This window comes from Acanthochromis polyacanthus, chromosome 9 (assembly GCF_021347895.1).
Source record: "Acanthochromis polyacanthus isolate Apoly-LR-REF ecotype Palm Island chromosome 9, KAUST_Apoly_ChrSc, whole genome shotgun sequence".
Lineage (NCBI taxonomy): Eukaryota > Metazoa > Chordata > Actinopteri > Pomacentridae > Acanthochromis > Acanthochromis polyacanthus.
The window spans coordinates 19354828-19378465 of NC_067121.1; the positions used below are offsets into that span (position 1 = coordinate 19354828).

The 23638-nt window shown below is 39.4% G+C and overlaps 2 protein-coding genes across 4 annotated transcripts in view; one reads left to right on the forward strand and one right to left on the reverse strand.

Annotated features, from left to right (window-relative positions):
• atp6v1h (ATPase H+ transporting V1 subunit H) overlaps window positions 1-2141 on the reverse strand; it is a 30592-nt gene extending 28451 nt beyond the window's left edge. The window contains exons 1-2 of one of the 2 annotated variants that reach the window (XM_022219842.2): window positions 2092-2141; window positions 858-1011 (exon numbers count right to left, since the gene is read on the reverse strand). In XM_022219842.2, the coding sequence (XP_022075534.1) occupies window positions 858-961 (104 nt within the window). In that variant the 5' untranslated portion in view covers window positions 962-1011; window positions 2092-2141. The remainder of the gene's footprint in view (window positions 1-857; window positions 1012-2091) is intronic. The other variant, XM_022219843.2, reaches the window with a different exon arrangement.
• Window positions 2142-12443: 10302 nt separating this feature from the next.
• rgs20 (regulator of G protein signaling 20) lies at window positions 12444-20518 on the forward strand. Of its 2 annotated transcripts, none has more exons than XM_022196342.2 (5): window positions 12444-12623; window positions 14313-14479; window positions 17067-17141; window positions 17241-17475; window positions 18013-20518. In XM_022196342.2, the coding sequence occupies exons 1-5, from the start codon at window positions 12516-12518 to the stop codon at window positions 18199-18201; spliced, it is 774 nt and encodes a 257-aa protein (XP_022052034.1). In that variant the 5' UTR covers window positions 12444-12515; the 3' UTR covers window positions 18202-20518. The 2 variants fall into 2 exon arrangements, with proteins under 2 accessions (XP_022052034.1, XP_022052035.1); XM_022196343.2 differs by lacking the exon at window positions 12444-12623 and adding an exon at window positions 13151-13345.
• Window positions 20519-23638: the final 3120 nt, after the last annotated feature.

Sequence of the window (23638 nt, forward strand, 5' to 3'; positions counted from 1 at the left end):
CAGTATATGAAGGTAAGAAGTTAAAGTAAAAACATGCTTTTAGTATGTCCATAAGTATTATAACCAGAAATAAATCGTCAGATGATTTTTTTTTTAAAGTAATTATGCTGTGAGTCATAAATCAGAGCTGCTGTATTAAAGCAAACAGGCTAAAGAAAAAGGAAGTATCACCCAAGACAGTGACTCAAAATCCAGGAACTAAAGCAGAGCTGCTTTTAGATTACCACACCGCATTCAGCCAGCAAAAATTCTACTTGTGTTCAGGAAGACTGATTTATTGAGAGCTTCTGGCATAATGACTTTAATACTACATACAATAAAAATATTTAAATATTCAGTAAAATATGCAGCTATACTATGTCAAACAGAGTGGTAACACCCCTCACTATCCGTCTATACTTCCTGAGAAGTCCACTTCTATTCTACTCTCAGAGGAGAAACATACACTGCTAGTCAAAAGTTTGGACACACCTTCTCATTCAATGCTTTTTATTTTTTTGTATCATTTTCTGCATTGTAGATTAATACTGAAGGTTAACACTTTTTTGTTTACAACATAATTTCACTTGTATTCTTTTATAGTTTTGATGTCCTCAGTAGTAATCTACAATGTAGAAAATAATTTAATAAAAGCATTGAATGAAAAGGTGTGTCCAAACTTTTGACAGGTAGTGTATGTAACTGGGGTGGAATAAATCCTAGAAACAGAGATCCACACCACTACCTCAACAGGAACCCTAAAGTATAAATATCATCTTCCAGACAGTGTTAAACAAACACAGACATTTTATAAAAGCAGAATTTATGTTAGATTGTGGTGTACATTAGCATGGTGTACTGTTGTGATGTGAACTTACTGAAGATAGGACTGCCAGTTGACCAGATTGGCCCGCACCTCAGCTGCCTTGGCAGCAATGATGTTGGTGGGGACTGCAGCGTCCACAGCCCCGCGAATATCCATCCTGTTATATATCTCCTACAGTATACGCCTAAGTAAGAATCCAACACCACCTGAATAAACATAGAATTAACGTCAACACGGTGATTCAACATTAAAGAGAAGATTACAGATTTTGAGGTTGTTTCGATCGTGGAAAAAAGTTGCAAATTAGGGCTGCAAGTAATGATTATCTTTATTGTCGATGAAAATGTCAACGATTTTTGTAATCACTCAAAGTAGTTGTTAGATTTATGAAGTGAAAGAAAATGGTGACCAGTGCTTCTCGAAGCCTAAAATGATGCCATCAAATGTCGTGTTTTGTCCACAACCAAAGATAATCAGTTAACTGTCACAGAGAAATAACGAAAGCAGAACACTATCAAATTAAGGAAGCTGGAATAAGAGAATTTGGGCTTTTTTATTCTGACCCAGTTACTACTAATAATTATCAAAATAGTTCGCGAATAATTCATTAGATAACTCCCAATCAATTAATGTCGCAACTCTGCAGCAAACTACATTAATCCTAATACTCAAGTAAAGATGATACAACTCGCTTGTACAGTTGTCACAGAGCTGTAACTCCAGGAAGGTAGTTATCATGTTGGGACTTTTGAGTTAAAATTGCTGGCCATTACTGCATAAAAACCTTTAAGCGTGCTTATATATTAACCTTACGTATCTCAGTAGTTATATTCTATTTTATTCAGCAAGCTAACAGCTCAGCATCTGAGGCTAAAACAGCTAGCAGTAGCAGGTCATGCTAAATAACTAGCTTATCCCAATGTCACGACAACTCATTCTGATTTCCAACCACGAACTGTCATAAAACAAGACAGTGTACAGCCTATGGCATTAAACTGTGTTTGGACTGCAGCTATATTTAACTCATACAAATGAAATTGCCCAATTATACAGCTAACAACGACAGTTAGCTCAGGGCTACCTTGCAGCAAGTAGAAAAATAAGCTGATGCTAACTGAACCTAGGTGTGCTAATGTAGCTTCGATAGCATCCTGTTTTATGAGAAAATGAAAACTGCTACACGGGTGGTAACACGTAGGATGCCACAGTTTGACAAAAGGTATATTTGCCGAGTCATATTCTACATGGCAACGAATAAAGGAATAAAACTCTGTTGAATTACTCACCTAGCTGCTGTCCTGAGCGACCAGCTGACAGACTACAACACGACGTCACGGTCTGTCATGTGACAGTCACATGCACCACAGACCTGCTGCTGCACAAGTTGCAGGACACACGAGATTTGAGCCTTGAATAATAGGAGTAAACCCCAGCCAAATTAAATTAAGAATGACCACAGAACCACAGGCATATATTAACATTTAGAAGTCATTTTTCCAATACAAGGTTGCAGACAGAGGCTTATCTTAGCCTAAAGGTTTTAACCTGCTATTTGTACAAGTTTTAAGTTGTTTCAGAGTAAAACTGTGTCGACAGATGGTGCTATTTTCTTTCTATGCTCGGTCCACATTAACATCACAGTGAGTAGAGCTTAGCTACCAGTGGCTCTTAAACTGTGTATCTTGGAATTTGTTTTATTTATTTGATTTGCAGAGCTGTGGTTATTTGTAAAAGTGTGTCTCAGAATTACTTATTTCAATAAGTTTGATTTCATTTATAATATAGGTGATCAAACATTTCAGTAATCAGAAGCAGAGATGCAGGCGCTTGTGAGAAAGAAAAGAGTTCAACCATGAAGCCCCATAACACAATACTCTAAATCAGGGGTGTTAAACATAAGGCCCGCATCCCAAAACCGACCCACCAGAGGGTCCAACTCGGCCCAAAGCATGAATTTGCAAAGTGTAAAAATTACAGAGATGAAAATGAGTACTTCCCGTGAACATATTTAAAGACATTGAACATTGTGCAAAATAATGTCAAAAAATCTCCTGATAGACACTGCACATCAAAGGGTCAATAGTTCCCACTTTAGTTTGTGTGGTGTGGTGTGTCAGGATTACAGCACAAATGTGGAAATAAATGGGAATTTAAAATAATTTCTCTGTCTTGACAAGCTTAAAATACTAGATTGTTCAGTTCCAGATACCTTTGGCTCACATATTATGAAAAGACCAGTGAAATCATATAAATATTGTCCAGTTAAAGTGAGATTTTAGTAAATTTACTGAAACATTGCCATTGATTTCGGTTACCTGGGATGCAAGAAACAAAGCAAGTGAGTGTAATTTCAACCTGCATTTACATCAATATGCTCTTTAATTTGAAGATTATTATATCAGCTTTAAATGATTCAGACTCTTCATTGGAGCTTGATATATTTTTTTATTTTATTAACCATTATCGACAAGTTGTCATTTGTTCGATAATTTTGGAGTAATTTTGTGTCATTTTCGACAAATTTGGAGTCAGTTTGAATACGAATATTTCCATGTTTTCGCCAGACTTTTTCTCTCTACTCTGCTCATCAGCTGTAGAAAGATGTTTCACCATGCTGAATGTATCTTCAACAACTTGTGTCATTTTCATTGTTTTGTGTTTCGTTTTGGTCATTTTTTTGTCTTGTTTTTTTTCTTTCCTTTTTTGTTGTTTTGGCCGTTTTCTGTCTCGTTTGTGTTGTGTTGTTTTGTATTTGTTTTGGTCATTTTTTGTCTTGTTTTTCTCATTTTGTGCCTTGTTTTGGTCCTTTTGTGTCTCATTTGTGTTGTTTTATGTTGTTTTGTGGCTCGTTTGTTGTTGTTTTTTGTCATTTGTAGTAAATTTTGACATTTTGTGCCTCATTTTAAAAGCTCTCACTTCGTTCAAACAGAAACATAATGGGAGCTTCTAAAGTGAAATATGAAACTGAATAAATACAACTGAGGGGACTGCTACGGATCTGCTCCCGAAGCACAGACAGAAACTCGAATATCCTGGAAAAGCAAAACAAAATTTGGACAGAGAAGCAATGGCAGACCAAATGAAAACTGTGAAATTCTGTAACACACTTTGACTCAGCCAATCAGTTACAATCAGCTTTGTTATCAGTTGGCGGTGTGCTGTAACTTTGGGGCTTTGTGAGGATGACGGAGGGCTGAAGCCAGTCGATTGCTCACACTGAAGAGCTTTCATCAGTGTTTATCCATGTGAGTTTGCAATGAGAGACACGACCAAGAGCAACATGTTAGAAGCTTCTCAGTAAAATCCCCAGTAAAACAGACACACCGCCACGGTGTACGTGTGTAATAACGCTGCTGCATTTGCATTGTGACCATATGTCTCCTCATGTTGCGTCCATTTATCAATGTGTGGAAATCCTTTGTATTCCAAGAGGATTCATGAAGGACCATATACATTTACAAATGATTCTGTCACTAGTTTTCCTCTGTGTCCATCCAACTCAGACACTAAGACCTCCAGGCTTAATCTGGCCTAAGCTGGTGAGACGCAGTAAAGCACAGAGGAATCAGGATTGCATCCAGTGGGAACATTGTCCTAATCCCCTTCTGCCCTCTCCTTTGTAAACACTCTTCTCTTCGTCAGGGTCACTGATGCTTTTTTCCTCGTGTCTCGGCTTCCATCACGATGTGCTTCAGAGGAAACGCCGGGAAAACATAGAGAAGAGGAGCAACAAGTGTGGATTTCTTATGATCTCCAACAGACTTGAGCCTCACGTGGCGAGTGAAGGCCTCATGGTCGGAGCATGCCATGTGCTAGAGCGGTGAGGCAGTGGGAGATCAGGCCCACGTCTGCTCTGCGGGGGATCAGGCGCACCAGGGCCCTGATGTGGCAGCGGATACGGGGACTGGCCCTGTCCTGCCGGCATGGTGCGGGCTACCCAGTCAACTACAATGACCCAAACCGAGAGGAGCAGGAGATGGTATGCCTTGAGGTACGGACATGTAGTGTTTTTCCCATTAAGCATTGTGATAATAGCCTTCTTATCATAAACTCGCCACATTTGGAGCTAATTTTCGTGGAGTAAAGCAATTTCCTCTGAAGACATACTTAAGAAATAACTTGATTGGCAACCTGCTAATCAGTGTGTTGCTCATTTGTTATTGCTCCAATTAGGAGCCTCGGATAACCTGCTGTTGAAAGCATTCTGTCAAAATAACTCATTTTGAGAGCCTAATTAAAATTGGGATGTTCATATGTCTCCACACGTCTTTCACTTAGCATTTACTTCTTACTGTTAATTACCTGCAGCTAATGAAACATCCTTCACACTGTCTTTTGTTGTTGTTATTGCAACTTGCTCTCGTCTGAGCATCAGCAGCCCTTTATGCTTCATGCCTTTCCTGTATTTACGGAAGCACCTCCTGTCTGAACGAGGCTTAAGAAGATTAAAAGAAGAAGATCGTGTACCTTAAAATAGTGTAATACAAGTTGTAAGAATTCTAAACAAAGTTCCACGGTCAGTCACACGACACAGAAAATGTGTGACTAACATCCCAGTGCAATATTTAGTAAGAAACCGCTACGTTTGAGTGTCCTGTGTGCAATCAGAGGGTTGAAAAGTGATTTTGTTTGGGGATTTTCAAAATAATCTTCTAGGTAAATGGATATATAAAGATTTCCAGTGGCTTTCTATAGTAAGAGAAGCTATGTTGCTATTCATAGGAGAGTAAAGGATTGTAAGAGTGCTATTAAGACACCGGAGCTGCTGCCAGGACTGTGTGGGAGGTCATGACAAGACTGGAGTCAGTTCAGGTCATTAACACTGAGTATATGACACAAAGTTATTCTGTGGTCAGATATCTCAGAGCAGAACTGGAGCTTGTTGACTTTGACTCCAACTATTTCACATTGTAAAATTAGACTAAATAAGAATTAAAGTAATACATACAACTGGACATGACTAGACCAAAAGATCAGCTGTATGGAAACATCTTGTGCATTTGTGGGTGTTTATTGGTAATGAGATCTGCTTCTAAGAAAGGCTAATTTTTGGTAAGTGGATTGAAGAAGAGAAAGCACAGGTGTAAATAATAGCACTAGTAAAGGCAGAACATTCCTCTACAGGTATTTTCACTTGTTCTGTCTGATTAAAGCTCTATTCAGGTTTTGCAACAGAACTACTTTGAGATTCAGGAGCTCTCAGTCTTTTAAACTACAGTACATAGTCAGAATTACAAACCATCATGGTGCCCAAACTGGTCTCTATTTTAGAAAAACTGGGACAGTGTTAACTCTGAAATATGCCATGTACTTCATATCCAGCTGTTTATTTCAGGCATGTTATGTGACTTGCCATGCATCGGTTCATGCTTGCAGACTAATGAATCTGCTGTGGCTTTGGTAGACGTGCATGTCTCTCTGAAAATAGAAATTACTTAACATAATTCAGTCTCATATTCAAAGTAGTATGAACGAACAACTATGCAAAAATTCAGCCACTGACAAGACATTGCTCCTATTGTCATTACATGAACTGTTAGCGTAGAATCTGTGAATATTTTAGAAGTTCTGTTTGGCATGTCCAAAGAAGACCACATCTTTTAACTTTCATTTTACAGTTCTTGTCAACAGATCAAAGAGATCCAAGATCCCCTTCCACTTCATGACTGTTGATGGGCTTAAGCCTTCGTTGAAAGTCTATGTTTTACTTTGCTAATCCAGTATATCCATAGAGTGACTTTTATATCCTAGAAGACGCATTTAGAGGAAAATAAGCAATCATTACCATGGTACTTCCAGCATTAATCTACAGTGTACTGATGACAGTCTCAAAAACACAGATTTAGAATCATGGACTCTTCTTCAGAATCAGTTTTGGTCTGGTTTGAGCATACACTACCAGTCAAAAGTTTGGGCACTCTTTCTCATTCAGTGTTTTCTATTTATTTATATTATTTTCTACATTGTAGATTAATACTGAAGATTAACACTTTCTTGTTTACGGCATAATTCCATATGTATCCTTGTAAAGTTTTGATACCTTCAGTTTTATTCTACAATGCAACAAATAATAAAATAATAACTATTGAATGAGAAGGTGTTTCCAAATTTTTTTGACTGGTAGTGTACGTGCTTGAACTTCTCCAGTATTTCAACTTGTCATTGTGGAGTGTAGAGTAGTTTTGCAGTGTTTCAGCAGAGTCACGGTGAGCTGAATTTTTTTTTTTTTTTTTTTTAAAAAGCAAAACTAAAAATGGAGCTTTGATAAACAGGTATGAGATTTAAGGATTTAATCAGTCACCAAAGACAGACTGTAAACTGCATATTTGCTTCAAGGGCCTATTTAACCTTCTAACATACTACACTCTCTGTTTCTGCTAATGAAAAGCCACTTCCATGGGGAAAAAAATGGAAGCAACTTCAGGGAAGAGCAAGAAAGGAAGGATCCTTCTTCCAGAATGGACAGACATACAATCGATGCTATGTGTGCAGAAAAACAATAAAGCAGTATTAAGTAGACAAAATAAGAGAATGTGGTTTGGGAGAACATCAAGCTGATTCCAAATTGGCCCTCCCTTTACACCAGCCAACTCCAGCACTGGCTTTTACTCATCTACAACACCCTATCAGGGAAGACACCTCAATACCTCTCCACCTTCCTACACTCCTCCTATAACAACTACCACCTGAGGTCCAGTGATCTCAGAGCACTCTCTGTCCCCAAGGTTCGCACTGTGTTTGGCCAGAATTCCTTTCAATTTGCTGCGGCAATCAGTTGGAATTCTCTTCAAAAACCTCTCAAACTGTAAGTTCTGCCATCACTTTGCATGTTTAAGCAGAAGCTGCAGCAGACCCTAGCTGACCTTTGCACATGCCGACCGTTTGTCACTGAATTGCTAGCATTAATCTAGGCTGTTTTTAATCTCCGTTTAAACACTTGTTCCTTCTTTTTTGTATATGTACTGCTTGTTTGTTATCTTTCTACCTGCTGGGGCTTCTTGTCAGGTTGTCATTGTAAATGAGTTTTCATTTGGTCTGCCATTGCTTCTATGTCCAAATTTTGTTTTGCTTTTCCAGGACCTGGTAAAAATAAAGAGATAAAAAAAAAATTAATAAACGATCTTATCAGACAGTAGCAAAGATTTAACATCATACATGATGTTACATTTTACAACAACATATAAACATATATGAAGAGTGTATTTGCAAAAACAGACAACTCCATTTTATAAAATTTCAGAAAACTTTTTTATTGTTTACTTGATATAATGATAATAATCACAATAATAATTTATTTTTTTCTCTGTTTTGTCATGTATTTTTCTACTGAGTCAAATCCACTCAACTTCAGTTTGATTGATATTATCTCAAGTAAACAATAAAAGAAAAAGTTTTCTGGAAATTTATCAAAACGGAGTTATCTGTTTTTGCAAATAAACTCTTCATATGCATTACCACTCAAAAGTTTGGGGTCACCAAGATAATATTATGCTTTCCATGAAAGTTCACACTTTTATTCATGTACTAACATAACTGCACAAGGGTTTTCTAATCATCAGTTAGCCTTTCACCACCATTAGCTAACACAATGTAGCATTAGAACACAGGAGTGATGGTTGCTGGAAATGTTCCTCTGTACCCCTATGGAGATATTCCATTAAAAACCAGCTGTTTCCAGCTAGAATAGTCATTTGCCATGTTAATAATGTCGATACTGTATTTCTGATTATTTAATGCTCTCTTCATTGAAAAAAAGATTTTCTTTCAAAAATAAGGGCATTTCTAAATGACCCCAAACTTTTGAATGGTAGTATTAGTTCTAATTACAATGTTTAATTATGTTCATGTATTATATATCTATATTTTAATATAGTCTAAAGAAATCGATTTAATTAAGTCAGTGAATTATTTACTTTATTCTTTATTACACACTAACTAAGCTTTTAGCACAGCTTCAAGAGCAAGCCAACCTCTGCCTGCTGCTCATTATATGTGACAAATAAAACATCAACACTGTGAGTGTGATTGGACTTTTGCATTTCTCTCAAACAGCATGCAACTGGAGCATTTCAAATTAAATCACTGAAGAAAAGGTTGACAGAATTAGAGCATGATGTCGTTCATGAAGCTACCAAAATGTTGCCCTGCAAGATTTTAAGATTTCTTTAAAGCATTCCAGTAGAACTGCGTTTCACTCATAAATTGTTGGAACAATCATTTCTGTGTGGTCACCTCAGGACATGCTATTAACTGAATGTTACATCAAAAACAACTTGGTTACGAAGAATTAAAAGCCTGCTTACACATTGTTAAATTAAGCTTGACATTTACAAGGAGCAACTTGATCAGCACTCCTCTGGAAAACAGAGAAATTCCTCACAAGGACAATAACAGCAGAGGGAAATAAATATCAAATAGAGAGAAACTGATGTTGCCTCTGTTCTGTTTCCATTTTTGGTGCTGTGATTGAACAACACATCTTCACCTCCAAAGTGCTCACAGTTGCCATGCATACGGTGATTTCTTGAGGTGTTAAGTTCTACGCTTCCTCTTCGGTTCTGTTCTGCATGTTCCAGTGATTGAATCAAAAGTTAATGCTCTCTTCCTGTAAGCGAGACAGTGATTCGAATCCCCTTAATCACACATTGAAAAGTCTTTATTTATTTTGTCACCCAGCTCTGTCTTGTGACCTTGTGAGCTCGGATTTACTCCCTCCTCCACTTGGCGTTGTGCCCTCACAGTGAAAAGAGTGTGCTCATCAAATCAGAACAGCAGAAGTATCATTCATTGCTTGTATGTATCATTCTCACAGGGCTATTTGTGGGTCTGTGTTGCATAACATTAACACAAGGGAAGGTGTCAAATGAAGTGCTTTGGAGAAAGTCACATGTTTATATCTCAGGGCGGAATAAATATGCATAGATGCTCTGGGCACACTCTGGTTAGGCACAAGTGGAAAGTCGATCTATTTTTTTAACTCACTTTTTTATTTTTTTGACGCTGTGCAGACAGTGTAAGAACACTTCTACACAGAGTTTCCTCGCTCACATTTTGAGGCGGTTGTTATTCCAGTGTGAAGCTGGTGGCATCGGGAGGCATCTTGACTGGCAGTGTGGCCCCAGAAGGCAGCAGCACAAATGCATTTGTGTAAATCAAATAGATACAATGGGTGTGTGTTACATCAGAGTTTTCAGAACGGACAGGTATTGAGTGCACAGTGCCATCTGGTGATTCCACAAAGCAAGACACGTTCTGAAAGCAAACTACTGTTAACTGCACAAAATAGATTCCACTGAAAGATACGTGTGAAAATGTACACCTCCCTTGATTCAGGCTCAATTCAAATTGACACAACATGCAGGAAAAGATTCATACATGTACGTAAACTCATTAGGGGTCATGGTAAAGAGACAGAAACTGTCAAGATGTGGCTCTCACAATTCCATATGAAAACCAGATCCCTTTAAATCAATGCACTAAGTCTTTGTATCATGCGCATAGAGGACATCATGTTAGTGCTGCGATCCCAGCTACCTTCAGATGGCAGTGTTGTCTTCTGCATTGTTACAGGTTGCAGGCCTGGACTGGGAAGTAATACACACAGCAGCTTTTAAATAATCTGTGAATGAATGGAAGAGAAGGGAGACAGAGAGGTTAAAAGACAGAGCGCAAGGAGGTTCTGTAGGAGAGATGTTTGGAAGAAGCAACAGTCTATGGTTTAGTTTGTTTTTATTTAGCAGGGACAGTGCAGATAGAAGTAATTCAACAGATATAGAGTATGTAGGATGGTTATTTGAAGATGGCAGTTTTTTATTCCTGGTTGGGCTTTTAACCTTTAGATGCACGAGTGATTGGACCCTTCACTCTTCCATAAGTGGGTCACCAGTGACCCATAAAAGAATCCATGTGTATTTATGCCATTTTTGTGATTTTAGTTAAGAATAATCATTTATATTATTGTTTGCATTATAGTGTTGTCCACACAAGAATGATTTCATGTTTGAAATATGTTTATTTTTCATTTCATAACAGATTTCGAACATTTTGATGATTGAAAAAGAGGAATTTTACACAGAACAGCAATAGAAGAATGTCACCATCCATTCTGTTGACATTCTTCCACTCTTTTCCTCCAGCTGTTGCTGCTCTCCGCCCCTCCAAATTTGTGTACTTCATCACCTCTTGTTTTATTTTACCAGTGATACAGAGCTTGGGGTAGTAATACAAATATTACAATTTCTTTGAGAGTATAAAAAGTAACTTAAAATTTTAAATAGAATGATATGAAAAACAAGGTTTTTGAGGAATAACTGGAATATGAAATGATAAAGGCATTTTAATACAAAGACAGTACAAGAAAACGACCTCAGCGGGTCATTTTTGACCCACTTCTGCATCTAAATGTTAATTCGGCTTCAGGAACAGTTTGATGGAACAGATTCAGGAGAAAATCACCTGAAAACACATGAAACAGACTGTCAAAAGTTTGGACAGGCCTTCTCATTCAGTGCTTTTTATTTATTTGTATTATTTTTTAAGAGTAACACTTTTTTTGTTTACAACATAATTCCACATGCATATTTTTTGGTTTTGATGTCTTACGTATTAATCTACAGTGTATAAAATAATTTAATAAAAACCACTGAATGAGAAGGTGTGTACAAACTTTTAACCCATAGTGTACGTATTGAAACATGGACACTTTGTATTTTGTGTGTTTTAACTTTATATACAGTATGCTGGTTAAAAATTAATGTCAGACTAAACCTCAGTATTTACAAGGTGACCCAAAAGTTTGGAAACAAATGAAAAGTCTATAATCCCAATAATATATGTTATTTCAATAAATCAGTACCACAGATATATTCAGAAGAGTATCAGATTAGTGTAAAACAAACATATTTCGACATTTTCATGTTTGTTTCTTATACAAAGATGTGAACGTTTCCACTACCTGGTTACACTGGTATCTTCTGGAATGTATCTTCATTCATACTTAGGAAGGTTCCTCAAACTGGCCAGTAAATGTTGCCTCATTGTACTTTTTGATGTTTAAAAAAATTAAAACTGTCAGATAGTTTACCATCTCAAGACTTTTGAAATCTGACACTGATGGCCTGCATTTTGAAGTTATGCTCCAGCATACCTGTACCTTATGGTTCTATTAATTTTCTTCCGAGTTATTGCACTCGGCAAATACTATGCTTTTACGTTATTTTATTATGGTATAACAAAAATGGGTAAAATAAGAGTGAATTCATGCACCCCCAACTGAAATAGACACTGCAGTTAAACTTTGTTTCCAAACTTATGGGTCACCCTGTACATAACATCAGCTGCCAAAGTCATTCCATCCTTCAGCAGGCTGAGCCGAACGTAGAGCTTCACTCTGGTTCAGCACCACAGACAGCGACTTCGGCAAACGCAGCACTGCAGGTTTTTCATCTTTTCTGGTCCTATTTCTCTGAAATATATGAATGTTATCAATAGCAGGAATATAAAGCTCTCCATATGAGACGTTTTTATATCCGGTGCGTTAGTTATTATGCTTCATTTCTCTTTGTCTTCTTTATTAGAAGCTGGCATGATCCAGCTGTTGCTTGAAGTCCATTTTTAGAGTCACTCCTCTGAGTAGGGTATAGGACCTGCACAGCAAACCTGACGGGGTTTACGCTCTCCACTGGTCTACTACGAATTGGAGAGAAGACGCATGCGTACTGACTTGAAGCAGCCAGTCGGGGGGGGAAAGCCTTATGTGCCATCGGATGTAATCGCGGCAAAGAATTACTTCTTCTCGCTGTGCATACATGGTGAAATTGTAAGTACTGGTAGCAAACCGATGCATCATTGCACGGACATTTCTCGAGCGCTGCGTTTGAGGCCGTTCCGCGGCATTTTACTGGCATGTCACTGTGTAGCTGTACAGCGGGCTTTTAACAGATCTAGGCAGGGTCTTTTCGGTGGTTGTCCAGGGCGATGAAGCTCCACGGTTCTTCATGGAGGCACTTTCCATTGATGTGATGTGGTGCTCGCTAACGCATCGCTTTCCCGCTGGTAAAAAAAAAAAAAAAAAAAAATGTCGCTCAGGAGCCGTTAAATCCCAGCCTCGTTCGTACGGCTGTGGGAGTTTAAGAAGGTTTATTTGCTTTTATCATGATTTATTCTTTGAATGGATACGACCACCCCCACCCCCCATTTCATCGTCTGTAGCTGTTGAGTCAAACCATAGCGTGCTGCATTTGTGTCAGCTTTGAAGTACCCCTCACCCGACGCGTAAAATATGCCATTTGCCAAGACGCACGAAATCTGCAGCAGAAGCCAGCTCCGAATCAGAGAGAGAGAGAGAGAGAGAGAGAGAGAGAGAAAAAAAGCGCGGATCCATTTTAGAAATGACCAAATGGTGTTGTATTCAGTGAAAGGATGTGATAGAGCGATTCTGCGGTTATAGATTTGCAAGCTGCGCCTTTGGGGCCCCCCATTCTGCCCTCCCATGGACGAAATCTTCAGACATTTTTCATGAAGCGTCGTTTCTTGTGTCAGGTAGTAGCCGGATGATGCCGTGCGTTGGAAGCGACAGCTTTGTTACATAAATGATCTGACAGGATTTGGCAGCGTCTGACCTGGTGATGACACATTTGTTAAAATCAGACAAGAAGTCATTCTGTGAGCCGATCGCTCTACAGGCCTACAAACCAGGGGGATTCTGATTAGTGCGCTGCAGACCTGTAATCACTGTTACTGCACAGTGATTCCTCTTGTACATGATAATTACAGACTGAAGGTTAATGACAATCTGAGGCTTGGCAAGGTACAAATCCTTTAAATATTAACATTATTTGGAAGTGTATTTCATTTATTGCTCCACTTGGGTGCAGTGAGCATTGCAAATCCTTTAATCCACTGTTTTTACACCCTGACTTTCCAAAAGAAAAGGATATTTTAAATTTTGGATTTTCGATATTGAACCCATGGTCTGAAATCTGTCCTTTTTTTCCACATGCAATCAGAGTGTGTGAGGGAAAACAAAGCCAGTTTGAGATTAGACAAACTGAAATGTTCTTGGAGGGTGTGTATTTGGCAGCTGGGAAGACAAAATCAGCAAAATATTCCTTCATACTTTTCCCCCCTACCTAATAGAGACAGTAGCATTCCTTTACAGTGTGACCTGTGAGCACATCAGCACATGCTTCGGCCAGACAGCATCCACAGCACTACATAGAAAACAAACAGACAGGTGTCCGCTGGTGAGAGGAATTTAAATGCTCATCTGTATCTCTTGAAAAATGAATTCACGGTCAGGTTTTCACACTGCCATCACCTCTGCTGTCTTACTTCAGTGCACCCAGTGTTGCCTATACTAGCCTTATTGCACTGGCAATGGTTTGTGTCGTACAAATGTGTCGCAGGCCAAAAGATTTTCTTACAAGACAAAATCTCTGTTGAATGCCATCCCTGACATCAACGCTCTAAACTCAGCGCCTGCCTCTCCCCTCTCTCCTGTCTGTAGCCCATGGGATCAGAGCGGATGGAGATGCGAAAGAGGCAGATGTCGGTGCAGCAGGAGTCGGCAGCGGGGGGAACTGCACCGGCCCAGCAGGACCAGCCGGGTCAGGCCAACCCACGGGGCTCCAATGCATGTTGCTTCTGCTGGTGTTGCTGCTGTAGCTGTTCCTGGTAGGTCTTCCCCCGACTGGAAACTCACTCATTGTGGCCCAGCATGGCCGACATTGTTACACACAGGACAGCACAGTCTGAGCCACTGTGTCACAACAGCAGGCTTCAGCTTCTCTGACATTTTTGCATGTGATGTGTGGATGTTTGTCAGGCAGCAGCCTTATTACATTCATAAAGCACAATTAAACCTACGTATCTGTTGGTATTATGTATGGCAAGACACAGAATCACAAGGAATCTATGTCTGCTGCTGGAGTTTAGTAATATTACTGCAAAATCAACCAATACAAATGATGGATCATTGCATGTATGTTGTCTGATAAGTGCTTATATGAAATATGAAAAAAAAGACTCAAAAAAAGACTTGCAATGATGTTATCACATATATAACTTGTCCAGTAGAGCGGCTCTGGCTGTCTGCACCACATGTGGCAGAGCACACATCATAGCTGAGCAGATGTTGGTGAGGAATCAAGAGCTAAAAGTCAACAACTAGTTAGTGAAATACATGCAAGATCAAGAAACAATATCCCCACTATTTTCCATTTTAATTACACGTCTAACATACTATTTGTAAATGTGTGAAGAATATTGGCCAATAGATTGATATTGGAATTTTTTTTTAACTTAAAATCAGTTTTGGCATTAGCCTCAAAAATTCACTATTGGTCAAGCTCTGCCAATCAGAATTAGAGTCAGAATTAGAAATAAAAATCTACTTTTTGGCCAAGGAGTTAGGTTTTACTGCTCAGCTACTCAGTATGGGGAACATTTACAGTACAAAACTGATACAGACATACAGCTACACAAAGTCACAAGATAAACAAATAAATATAAGACAAGAGCTTTATATACAGTATAAATATATTTCATGTACTGTCATATCTGCATGTGTGTATATATTGGTCAATGATCACATGCCTTATATACTTTTCTAAGTCTATACTGTTAGTGGACCACTTTTTAAAAATTAATTTCATTCCACATATCAGTCGAACCTGAGGTACCGTTCTACTTAGTACTGACATTTTTAAAAAAACTTTTTAGTCCTCAAACTTTTGTGTTGGGGGACCAAACTGTATTTCATAGTCTGAGAACTTGTACAATGATGTAAAGCTGAATAAAATAAAATCTTCTACAAACACATACAGGTGAAGCTGTTGCTGCTTATTGTAACAGAAGGCCATCATACATTTAGAGTAACAGTGCAGTAACTCTTTAAGATGTAGTTTAAGAGGTATACACTAGAGTATGTATGGCACATTAGAAAATGAACCATCTGTTACTAATTATACAAATTTTGAAAGCAAAAAAAATGTCAGTTATTAATCTCAGCTTCTTGCTTTGTCGCATGTTAGAGTTACCCGTGGCTGTGTGTTTACATTGCTTTGGGCTGTGGGAGATGACAGAATTTTGCCTATGTTTTCACATTTTGTATATGCAAAAATGAATCCACAGTGAAGAAAGTAATCACGATGAAAGTAATCCTTCCTACAAATGTCCACTCTGGACAGACTTTTGTGTGTGACAATGGAGAGAAACACAACATTTACTTACTGCTAATTTAAACTATATATATATATATATATATATATATATATATATATGTACAGTCCGATGATTAATAAAGAATTTAGCTAAATTGTGGGCGCCTCTCTAGCTGAACAGGCAGATGATCCATAAACAGGAGCTATAGTCAGTGACGCACCGGTCATGAGTTCGAGTTCAAACAACTGAACCTACATGGCTAAACCTACTGAACATGCACTACTGTTCAAAAGTTTGGGGTCACTTAGAAATGTCCTTGATGAAATGACTATATTAGCTGTAAACAGCTGATTTTAATGGTATATCTACATAGGGGTACAGAGGAACATTTCCATCAACCATCACTCCTGTGTTCTAATGCTACATTGTGTTAGCTAATGGTGTTGTAAGGCTAACTGATGATTAGAAAACCCTTGTTGCAATTGTGTTAGTGCATGAATAAAAGTGTGAATTTTCATGGTAAACATGAAATTGTCTGAGTGATCCCAAACTTTTGAACAGTAGTGTATGTATCCAGCCTTTGTTGCATGTCTTTTCCCCACTCTTCTCCTCACATTTTCTGTCTCTCTGTCTACTGTGCATTATAATGAAGACAAAAAAAGAAAAGAAAACATTTTAAGAAATTGTAGTGCTATTCATAAGTAGCTTAGCATGGAATTACTACATCTGCTATTCACCCCTTGACCCCTGAATTTGTTCACAATTAAACAAAAAAATTGTGCTTTTTTGCTTTTCAGCTGATGCTAAAGTAAGTGGAGATTGTTGATTTATCTATTACAGATCGAACAGATGCATAATAATAACAGATACATAATAATTAGGTCCCACTAACGGTTCTATGAGAAACCAGTGCTTGCAAAAGGTTCCAAGGTGCGTATTGAATATGCACAAACCAGCACTGGGGGAATGGATACTCTGTCTCGGCTGCAGTCTGAATGAAAGTGGTATGATGCAAATTCGCAACAATAGGTGTCAATGGGGTTAACGCTGAAAAACAAATCAAGTGTGTTCATGTTCTGTGTGTCTGTCTAACCATTAGGAATGAAGACCGGGATGACAGGAACCGAAAAGCATCTTATGACGTCAAGGAAGGGACCGCAGACTGTGAAGACTGGTCAGCACAAATCATTGCACAAAAAGGCCTCACCAATTGAATGGTTTTTGTTGCTGATTGTTGACGTCACTCTTTCCCATGTTCCCATATTGCATGCAGTCCTAAGCCCACGTTGGAGGAGGTGCGCTCATGGGGGCAGTCGTTCGACAAGCTGATGTGTTGCCCAGCGGGGAGGAACTCTTTCCGACAGTTTCTTCGCACCGAGTTCAGCGAGGAGAACATGCTCTTCTGGCTGGCCTGCGAGGAGTTCTGCAAAGAGACCAATAAGAGTGCGATCGAGGAGAAGGCTCGGGTCATCTACGAGGACTACATCTCCATTCTCTCACCTAAAGAGGTCTGACAGCTTGAGTTCATGCATTCATTTCTTTCAAGGGTTTAAACTTCAATATGTCCGACAGGTGGAGCAGCCTGGTTCCGTCCGAAGGTAGCAAAATCCACATGATTATCACACTGTATTGGGTTTATTTAATCCACACAAAAACCAAAACGATACCAGGGGCCAACATGCCAGACCAGTTCTCAGCACTGAGCAGTTGCCAGGCAACGAGTGGAGATTCCAGGAAGTTATTGGTCCCAGCCAAGAAACAGAAACCCTCTGCTAAATGTTGAATTGTCATTTTTACACCTTTGTATAGCCTAAATGAACATGTTCCATTGTGAGTTTGAGAGATTTGGTAGATGAATCTAGTTATCTTTAGATGAAGCTAGGCTAGATGTTTCCAGTCTATGTGAGGATGAAGCTCATCGACTGCTCAGGGTGGCTTCAAGATCTTGTCATTGACCTTTCAGTAAGAAAATGAACAGTCACATTTCTCACACACACAAACTGCACATGCTGTTCTTCCTTACGGTTTATTCTCTTGACTCTCAGGTGAGCCTTGACTCCCGTGTGCGTGAGGCGATTAACAGGAACATGCTGGAACCCACCTCGCACACGTTCGACGACGCCCAGCTGCAGATCTACACACTAATGCAAAGAGACTCGTATCCCCGCTACATGAACTCCCCAGCCTACAAAAACCTGCTCAACACTCTGTCAGAGCAATCCCCCGAATCTTAGGGTGGTGATGACCTGTGATCTTTTAACTTTCTTTTCCCCCTCCTCTCCCCTAATCCTTCCCCCCTTTTTTAAATTTTTCTTTGTATGTTCAGTGTAGGATTACATGAACCAGGCCTCGGGTCTGGCCCCTCCCAGGGATCTTAGCGCTATTGTGATCTGCACCTGACCGAAGACACTCAGGTCTCAAAATCTCCCGAGGGCTCGACATCATAAGTACTGCTACAGATCAACATAGCAAACACTCCAAAGGAATATGAATACATTTGATTTCTGCATTCTTTTTTCTTTCTTTTGATAGAAATAATCTATTTTATTTGTGTTCAGAGTTTTTTATGGTCTGTTGTTTTTTGTATGATTGTTTGGGGGAAAATGATTCCTACTGTAGACTATATATTTATGAGTTTGTAAATAGTAAAAATGGAGTTGTGGGTATTTTATGTGGAAACGCCTGGTTCTATTTACTGCGTATGAAAATCAAAGCTCAAGTCAAAGGCTACATGTTAGCTGTACTTGCAGGCAGCTTTGTGGGGTACTGTATGATTTTACTTTGGTTTCACCCTGTTTTGTTACGTAACCTCACACTTTGGTACCTGTGACAGCGACTTGGCAACTCCAGTTCACGTAGAACCTTAGCGTGATTCAAGATACTGTATGTGTGGTTATCAGTGAAGTAACAGAAAGTGACAATAGCTCTTGTCACGGTGTGCAATTTGTTTCCTTAAGAAACTCAAATCAATGACGGACGGGTGTTTGAAGTTTTGTTACTGCATCTTAACCGCTGAAGATTGCCTATTAATGACACATTTTTGTTTTTGTTTTTTAACTCACTGCACACCTCATAGGTTTAATATAGTTTTCTGGTGTGACATAAAAAGCTAAGTAATTCTATTTAACAGAGAAAGTATTTTTATTTACAGATATCTACTGATAATACAGAAAAAAAATAAGTACAAATTCTATGTAAGTCCTGTGATGGAGTACACTATGCTAAAGTGAAGAAAAGTTATTATTTTAAAAAAAACTTTATTTTATTGGTATGTAATTTCCTAATAACCTTCTAGGATGTTTCCTGGAAAGAATTATAATTTGGTACTGAATATGGGTAAAATGAGAATTTCGCTGAAAGAATTTCTTCATTTAAACCTAAATAACATTTATTTATTAACAATATTACCAGCAACTTCAAGCGGCTCTTGTTATATCTGAGCAGAGCCGGACTCGCTGTTTCCATCTTAAGATCATCTCATCTAATTCTTCCGGAAAAAAAGAGAATATCTCACAAAATATCAGCCTTTTTTGTCATTCTCAAGGAACGAGCTGTTGGGTGTGCTAGCAAATGGCTGAACACCAATTAAACTCTCTATTTTAGCAATAATTACAACTAAATTATAAAGTCTCCTCCAGAGAACTTGTCAGAAATTACAGACCTGTAAAATCAATCCGCATGAGATTCATCTTGGAAGATTTTGACTTCATAGTATTAACAGATTAATCTACTGGATAGAATGATCAGAAGTGACTCTGGGTCAGGCCAGGTTAGCAGCAACACCAAAGCTACCATGTAAACTGTGTTCATATGTTTATTGAGAGTGTTTCCGTTGACTAAAATTGGAGTTGCCAAGTGTGAAATACTTTTATGTATTCTGATAGTTTTAGTTGAATTACTTTGTTGCCTCACAAATATGTCACTCAAAGACAAGATCCTCACATGGGGAAGTGCCTTGACATTCAGTTTTATGACATCTTTCTCATGGGCAACAATTGCTTTCAGACTCTTGCCATAAGGGTGGTACCTGGAGCATGAGGCCAGTTTACTGGAAATTGTCCCTCTCATTGGCCAAATTATCACATGTGTTTTGTCTTGATTCCTTAGTCGTGACTACATCAGTTCACTTCGGTAGCGCTGAGGGTGAGGACAGCACACGTCTTTATTTGCTGAGAACAAACTAAGATCAGTGGATAGGGCTGGTTGATCTGAACTACTTGCCAACCTGTGTGCTTCACGGTGGCACTTCTTCTTGTCTTAGAGTTAACTTTAACTTACTATGTGCAATTTGAGCTGATGGGCACACCGCGCAGATCAACCTCAAAACACAATCTAAGCCAATGGTTTGGAGTGATGCCTATAAATGTTGTTTCTTCTTCTGTTTACTATGAAATGTGTTATTTTGCGCTGAGTTTACTGAAGAATACATTTTTAAAAAATCAAATAATGTGAATGTTTACAGTATATGGTTTAGTTTTTTTCTGCTATTCTCCAAGAAATTAATGACTTGTGGGCATTTCAATTAAGATAAAATAAAGCACAATAATTTTACCGGCTCTGGTATGATTTGATCTTTAAATGTGTAAGGACTTACTGGGAAAGAACATATGTACTGTCCTCAAAACAATTCCACCTGTCACCCCTGTCCCCACCTGGCATCCAAATACCCTTTTCCCATCTGTCTCCCCCTTTTTCTCTCCCTCTCGTGTTCCCTCTCCTTCTCCCTCTCTCTCCCTCTTCCCAGCAATGCACTGAGTGAACGGCTGCACTCCACTCAGGTAATCAGCCGCTTCTCTGGAGTCTGGACAGCTGGAGCCCATCCCACTAATTACAACCACTGCAATAAGAAGACCGGTTCATTCCTTCACTCTCCGCCAGATTGTTGTAGTCCACATCCTAAACCAGCTGTCTGGACCTCTGACTGCCGTGCTCCGTCTGTTCCTCTCCCTGGACCCTCCAGACATCGTGTTCCCCTCTGGACTCCCTCCTGGCTCCCCCCCCGGTGCCCCCCGGATCCGCCTGCCATCCCTCGGCCCGGTTCATCTCCTATACCATCCCGGATCGTCAGCGTCTGCCTCCCCTCTCCCCCCGGCGTCCTCCTCCCTGGTTCCTCATCCCCCACCGTTCCCTCCTGCCGCCAGGGATCCTCCTACCATCCGCCGCCACACTCTGTTCCCCTCCCGGAACCCACGGCGGCCGCCAATCCCCGGCTCACACCCCCAGGACCCGGATCCACTCCTCACCCCCTCCTGAACGCACCCCGGCTCATCACCCATTGCCAATATCCCTCCCTGACAATAAACCTCCTTCTCATTTTCACCTCTGCCTCGGTAGTGTGGTCCTCTGCTCGAGTCCAGTCCTAAAACCGTGACACCACCCAAGCCACTCAGTCTTTTGATAAGGTTTATTAGCAGATCATGACCTTTTGTTGGCTTTATTCAACCAGGTAGTAGAGAGGCAGACAGCGAAGTAGGGAGAAAAATGGGGGAAGACCTGCAGTAAAGGGTCGTGAGCTGGAATCAAACCCAGGCATTTTTTTCAATGGAGATAACATTAAAATAATCATAAATCCAGTCTAGATAATGTTAATGTGGTAAATGACTATTCAAGCTGGAAACGGATGATTTTTAATGGAATATCTCCATAGGGGTACAGAGGAACATTTCCAGCAACCATCAATCCTGTGTTCTAATGCTACATTGTGTTAGATAATGGTGTTGAAAGGCGAAATGATGATTAGAAATTATGTGATATTATGTTAGCAAATGAATGAAAGTGTGAGTTTTCATGATAAATATGAAATTGTCTGGTCTGGGTGACCCCGAACATTTGAACGGTAGAGTATATAAAAACAATGTCCTGCAGATTTTCGGCATATGGCAAAAAAACGGTATCAGATTCATTTTTGTCACATTGCAGATGTTGGAGTTGTTAACAACTCAATCAAAGATTCATGTTCATACTTAACTTCTTAGTAAGTGTTATTTACACAACAGTTTTAGGACCAAAGAGATAAGTCCTCTCATGATCAAGCTATCCATCTATTAGCTATACTCACTTTATTGTGCAGAGGGTCACAGGGGGCTGGAGGCCATCCCACTTAACACTGGACAAAAGACAGACTAGTCCACCTTCTAACACAGAGAGACAGACAACCATGCAGGTTCACGGCAACACAGGCAATTTACAATCAACAGTTTACCTCTTATTTACTGTGGTGAAAAACGCTTTTGGACGTTCTTAAAATTTTACACAACCTCTAATATTATCGTGAAATATTTGTGGGAAAATCTTTTCTGTGTTTCAAAAGGTGTGGCTGCATTAGACAGACTCAAACAAATACAAATGATAGTTTTTTGTTTATTGTGTACAATAACAACTAACACAACTAGATTTTTGACAGTTTCAACATGTCAGTTCTCAACATTGTCGGTATTAAAGTCAACAAATAACAGAGAATGTGTTGAAAACTGAGCAAAAAATAAATAAACCATCAAATCATCAAATTAATATCTAGTAGTCCTGTCATTAGCACGCATTAGAGCTCTAATCCTGGCTGGTGTGTTCCCCATGAGCCTTTCACACTGTTAAGGGAAACTCTTGTCCCATTCTTCTTGAATCATTGCTTTGAATTCTTCTAAATTATTTGGTTTACGCTTTGAAACAGACCTTTTGATAATCCACCACAGATTTTCAATGGGGCTCATTGATTTAGCTGGTCACTCTAAGACCTGGATACTGCACTTCTGCAGCCAAGTTCTATTGGTTCTGGATGTGTGGCAAGAGGCATTATCTTGTTAAAACATCCAGTTTTGACCTCAACAGTGCACGTGCAGAAGGGAGCATGTGGGTTTGGAGAATGGCACAATACTTGGCAGAGTTGAACACCAGCAGCACTCATGCATCCCCAAACCATGATACTGCCTCCACCATGTTTGACAGTAGGTGTACATGCTGGAGATAAATTATGCCTCACCTGGCCTTCTGTGTACCCTCACATTAGCAGGAGGAAGATAAAGCTGAAAGCTGGACTCATCTGCCCACAGAATCTTCTTCCAATTTCTGCCTGTTCAGTTCTTGTGTTGCTAGGCCCAACAACGCCGGACTAACCTCTGTCTCTCATTGACAGCCTTATAGGACCTTAAGCCATGATCTAAAAGTCAGCCACATACAGTGCAGGTGGAACACTGGACACCAGTTTGGTTTGACCACTGCTGCTGAAGCTCCTGTGATGTCATTCAGTAGTTTTCCTTGCACATGTGGTTCAGGATACAGTCATTTCTTGCAGAAGAAACCCTTGGATGCTCAGATCTTGGTTTGTCTTCCAAGCCGTCGGTTCATCTGTATTTCTGCAGAGTGTCTCCGACTACTGGCAGCAGCTGTACCTTTCCTGCATGAGAATCTGTATCTTCAGTGTTTTCTGCATTAGGTTCCTTGTTTTAGCCATTTTTGTCTCTGACGAACTTTCAAACATGCTGGCTTAAAATAGACACAAAGCACAGCAACAAAAATTGCATCTTTTAAGAAAAAACAGGGCCTTCAGTAGTGGATCACTGATACCAAAATTACTCAATACTCAAAAATTCTTATGTCTTTTTATGGAACCAATCAATTTTAGGTTTTTAATGGCTTTTTTTGCGATTTGTTTGGTATCATGGTTGTGACTGTATG

What these genes read in the sequence shown, in the direction of transcription:
- rgs20 (XM_022196342.2), top strand. Translation starts at nt 12,516, where the DNA reads ATGCGTACTGACTTGAAGCAGCCAGTCGGGGGGGGAAAGCCTTATGTG. An exon ending in TGCTGCTGTAGCTGTTCCTG is followed by an intron (nt 14,480 to 17,066) that starts GTAGGTCTTCCC and finishes TCTAACCATTAG; the next exon opens with GAATGAAGACCGGGATGACA. An exon ending in CCATTCTCTCACCTAAAGAG is followed by an intron (nt 17,476 to 18,012) that starts GTCTGACAGCTT and finishes CTTGACTCTCAG; the next exon opens with GTGAGCCTTGACTCCCGTGT.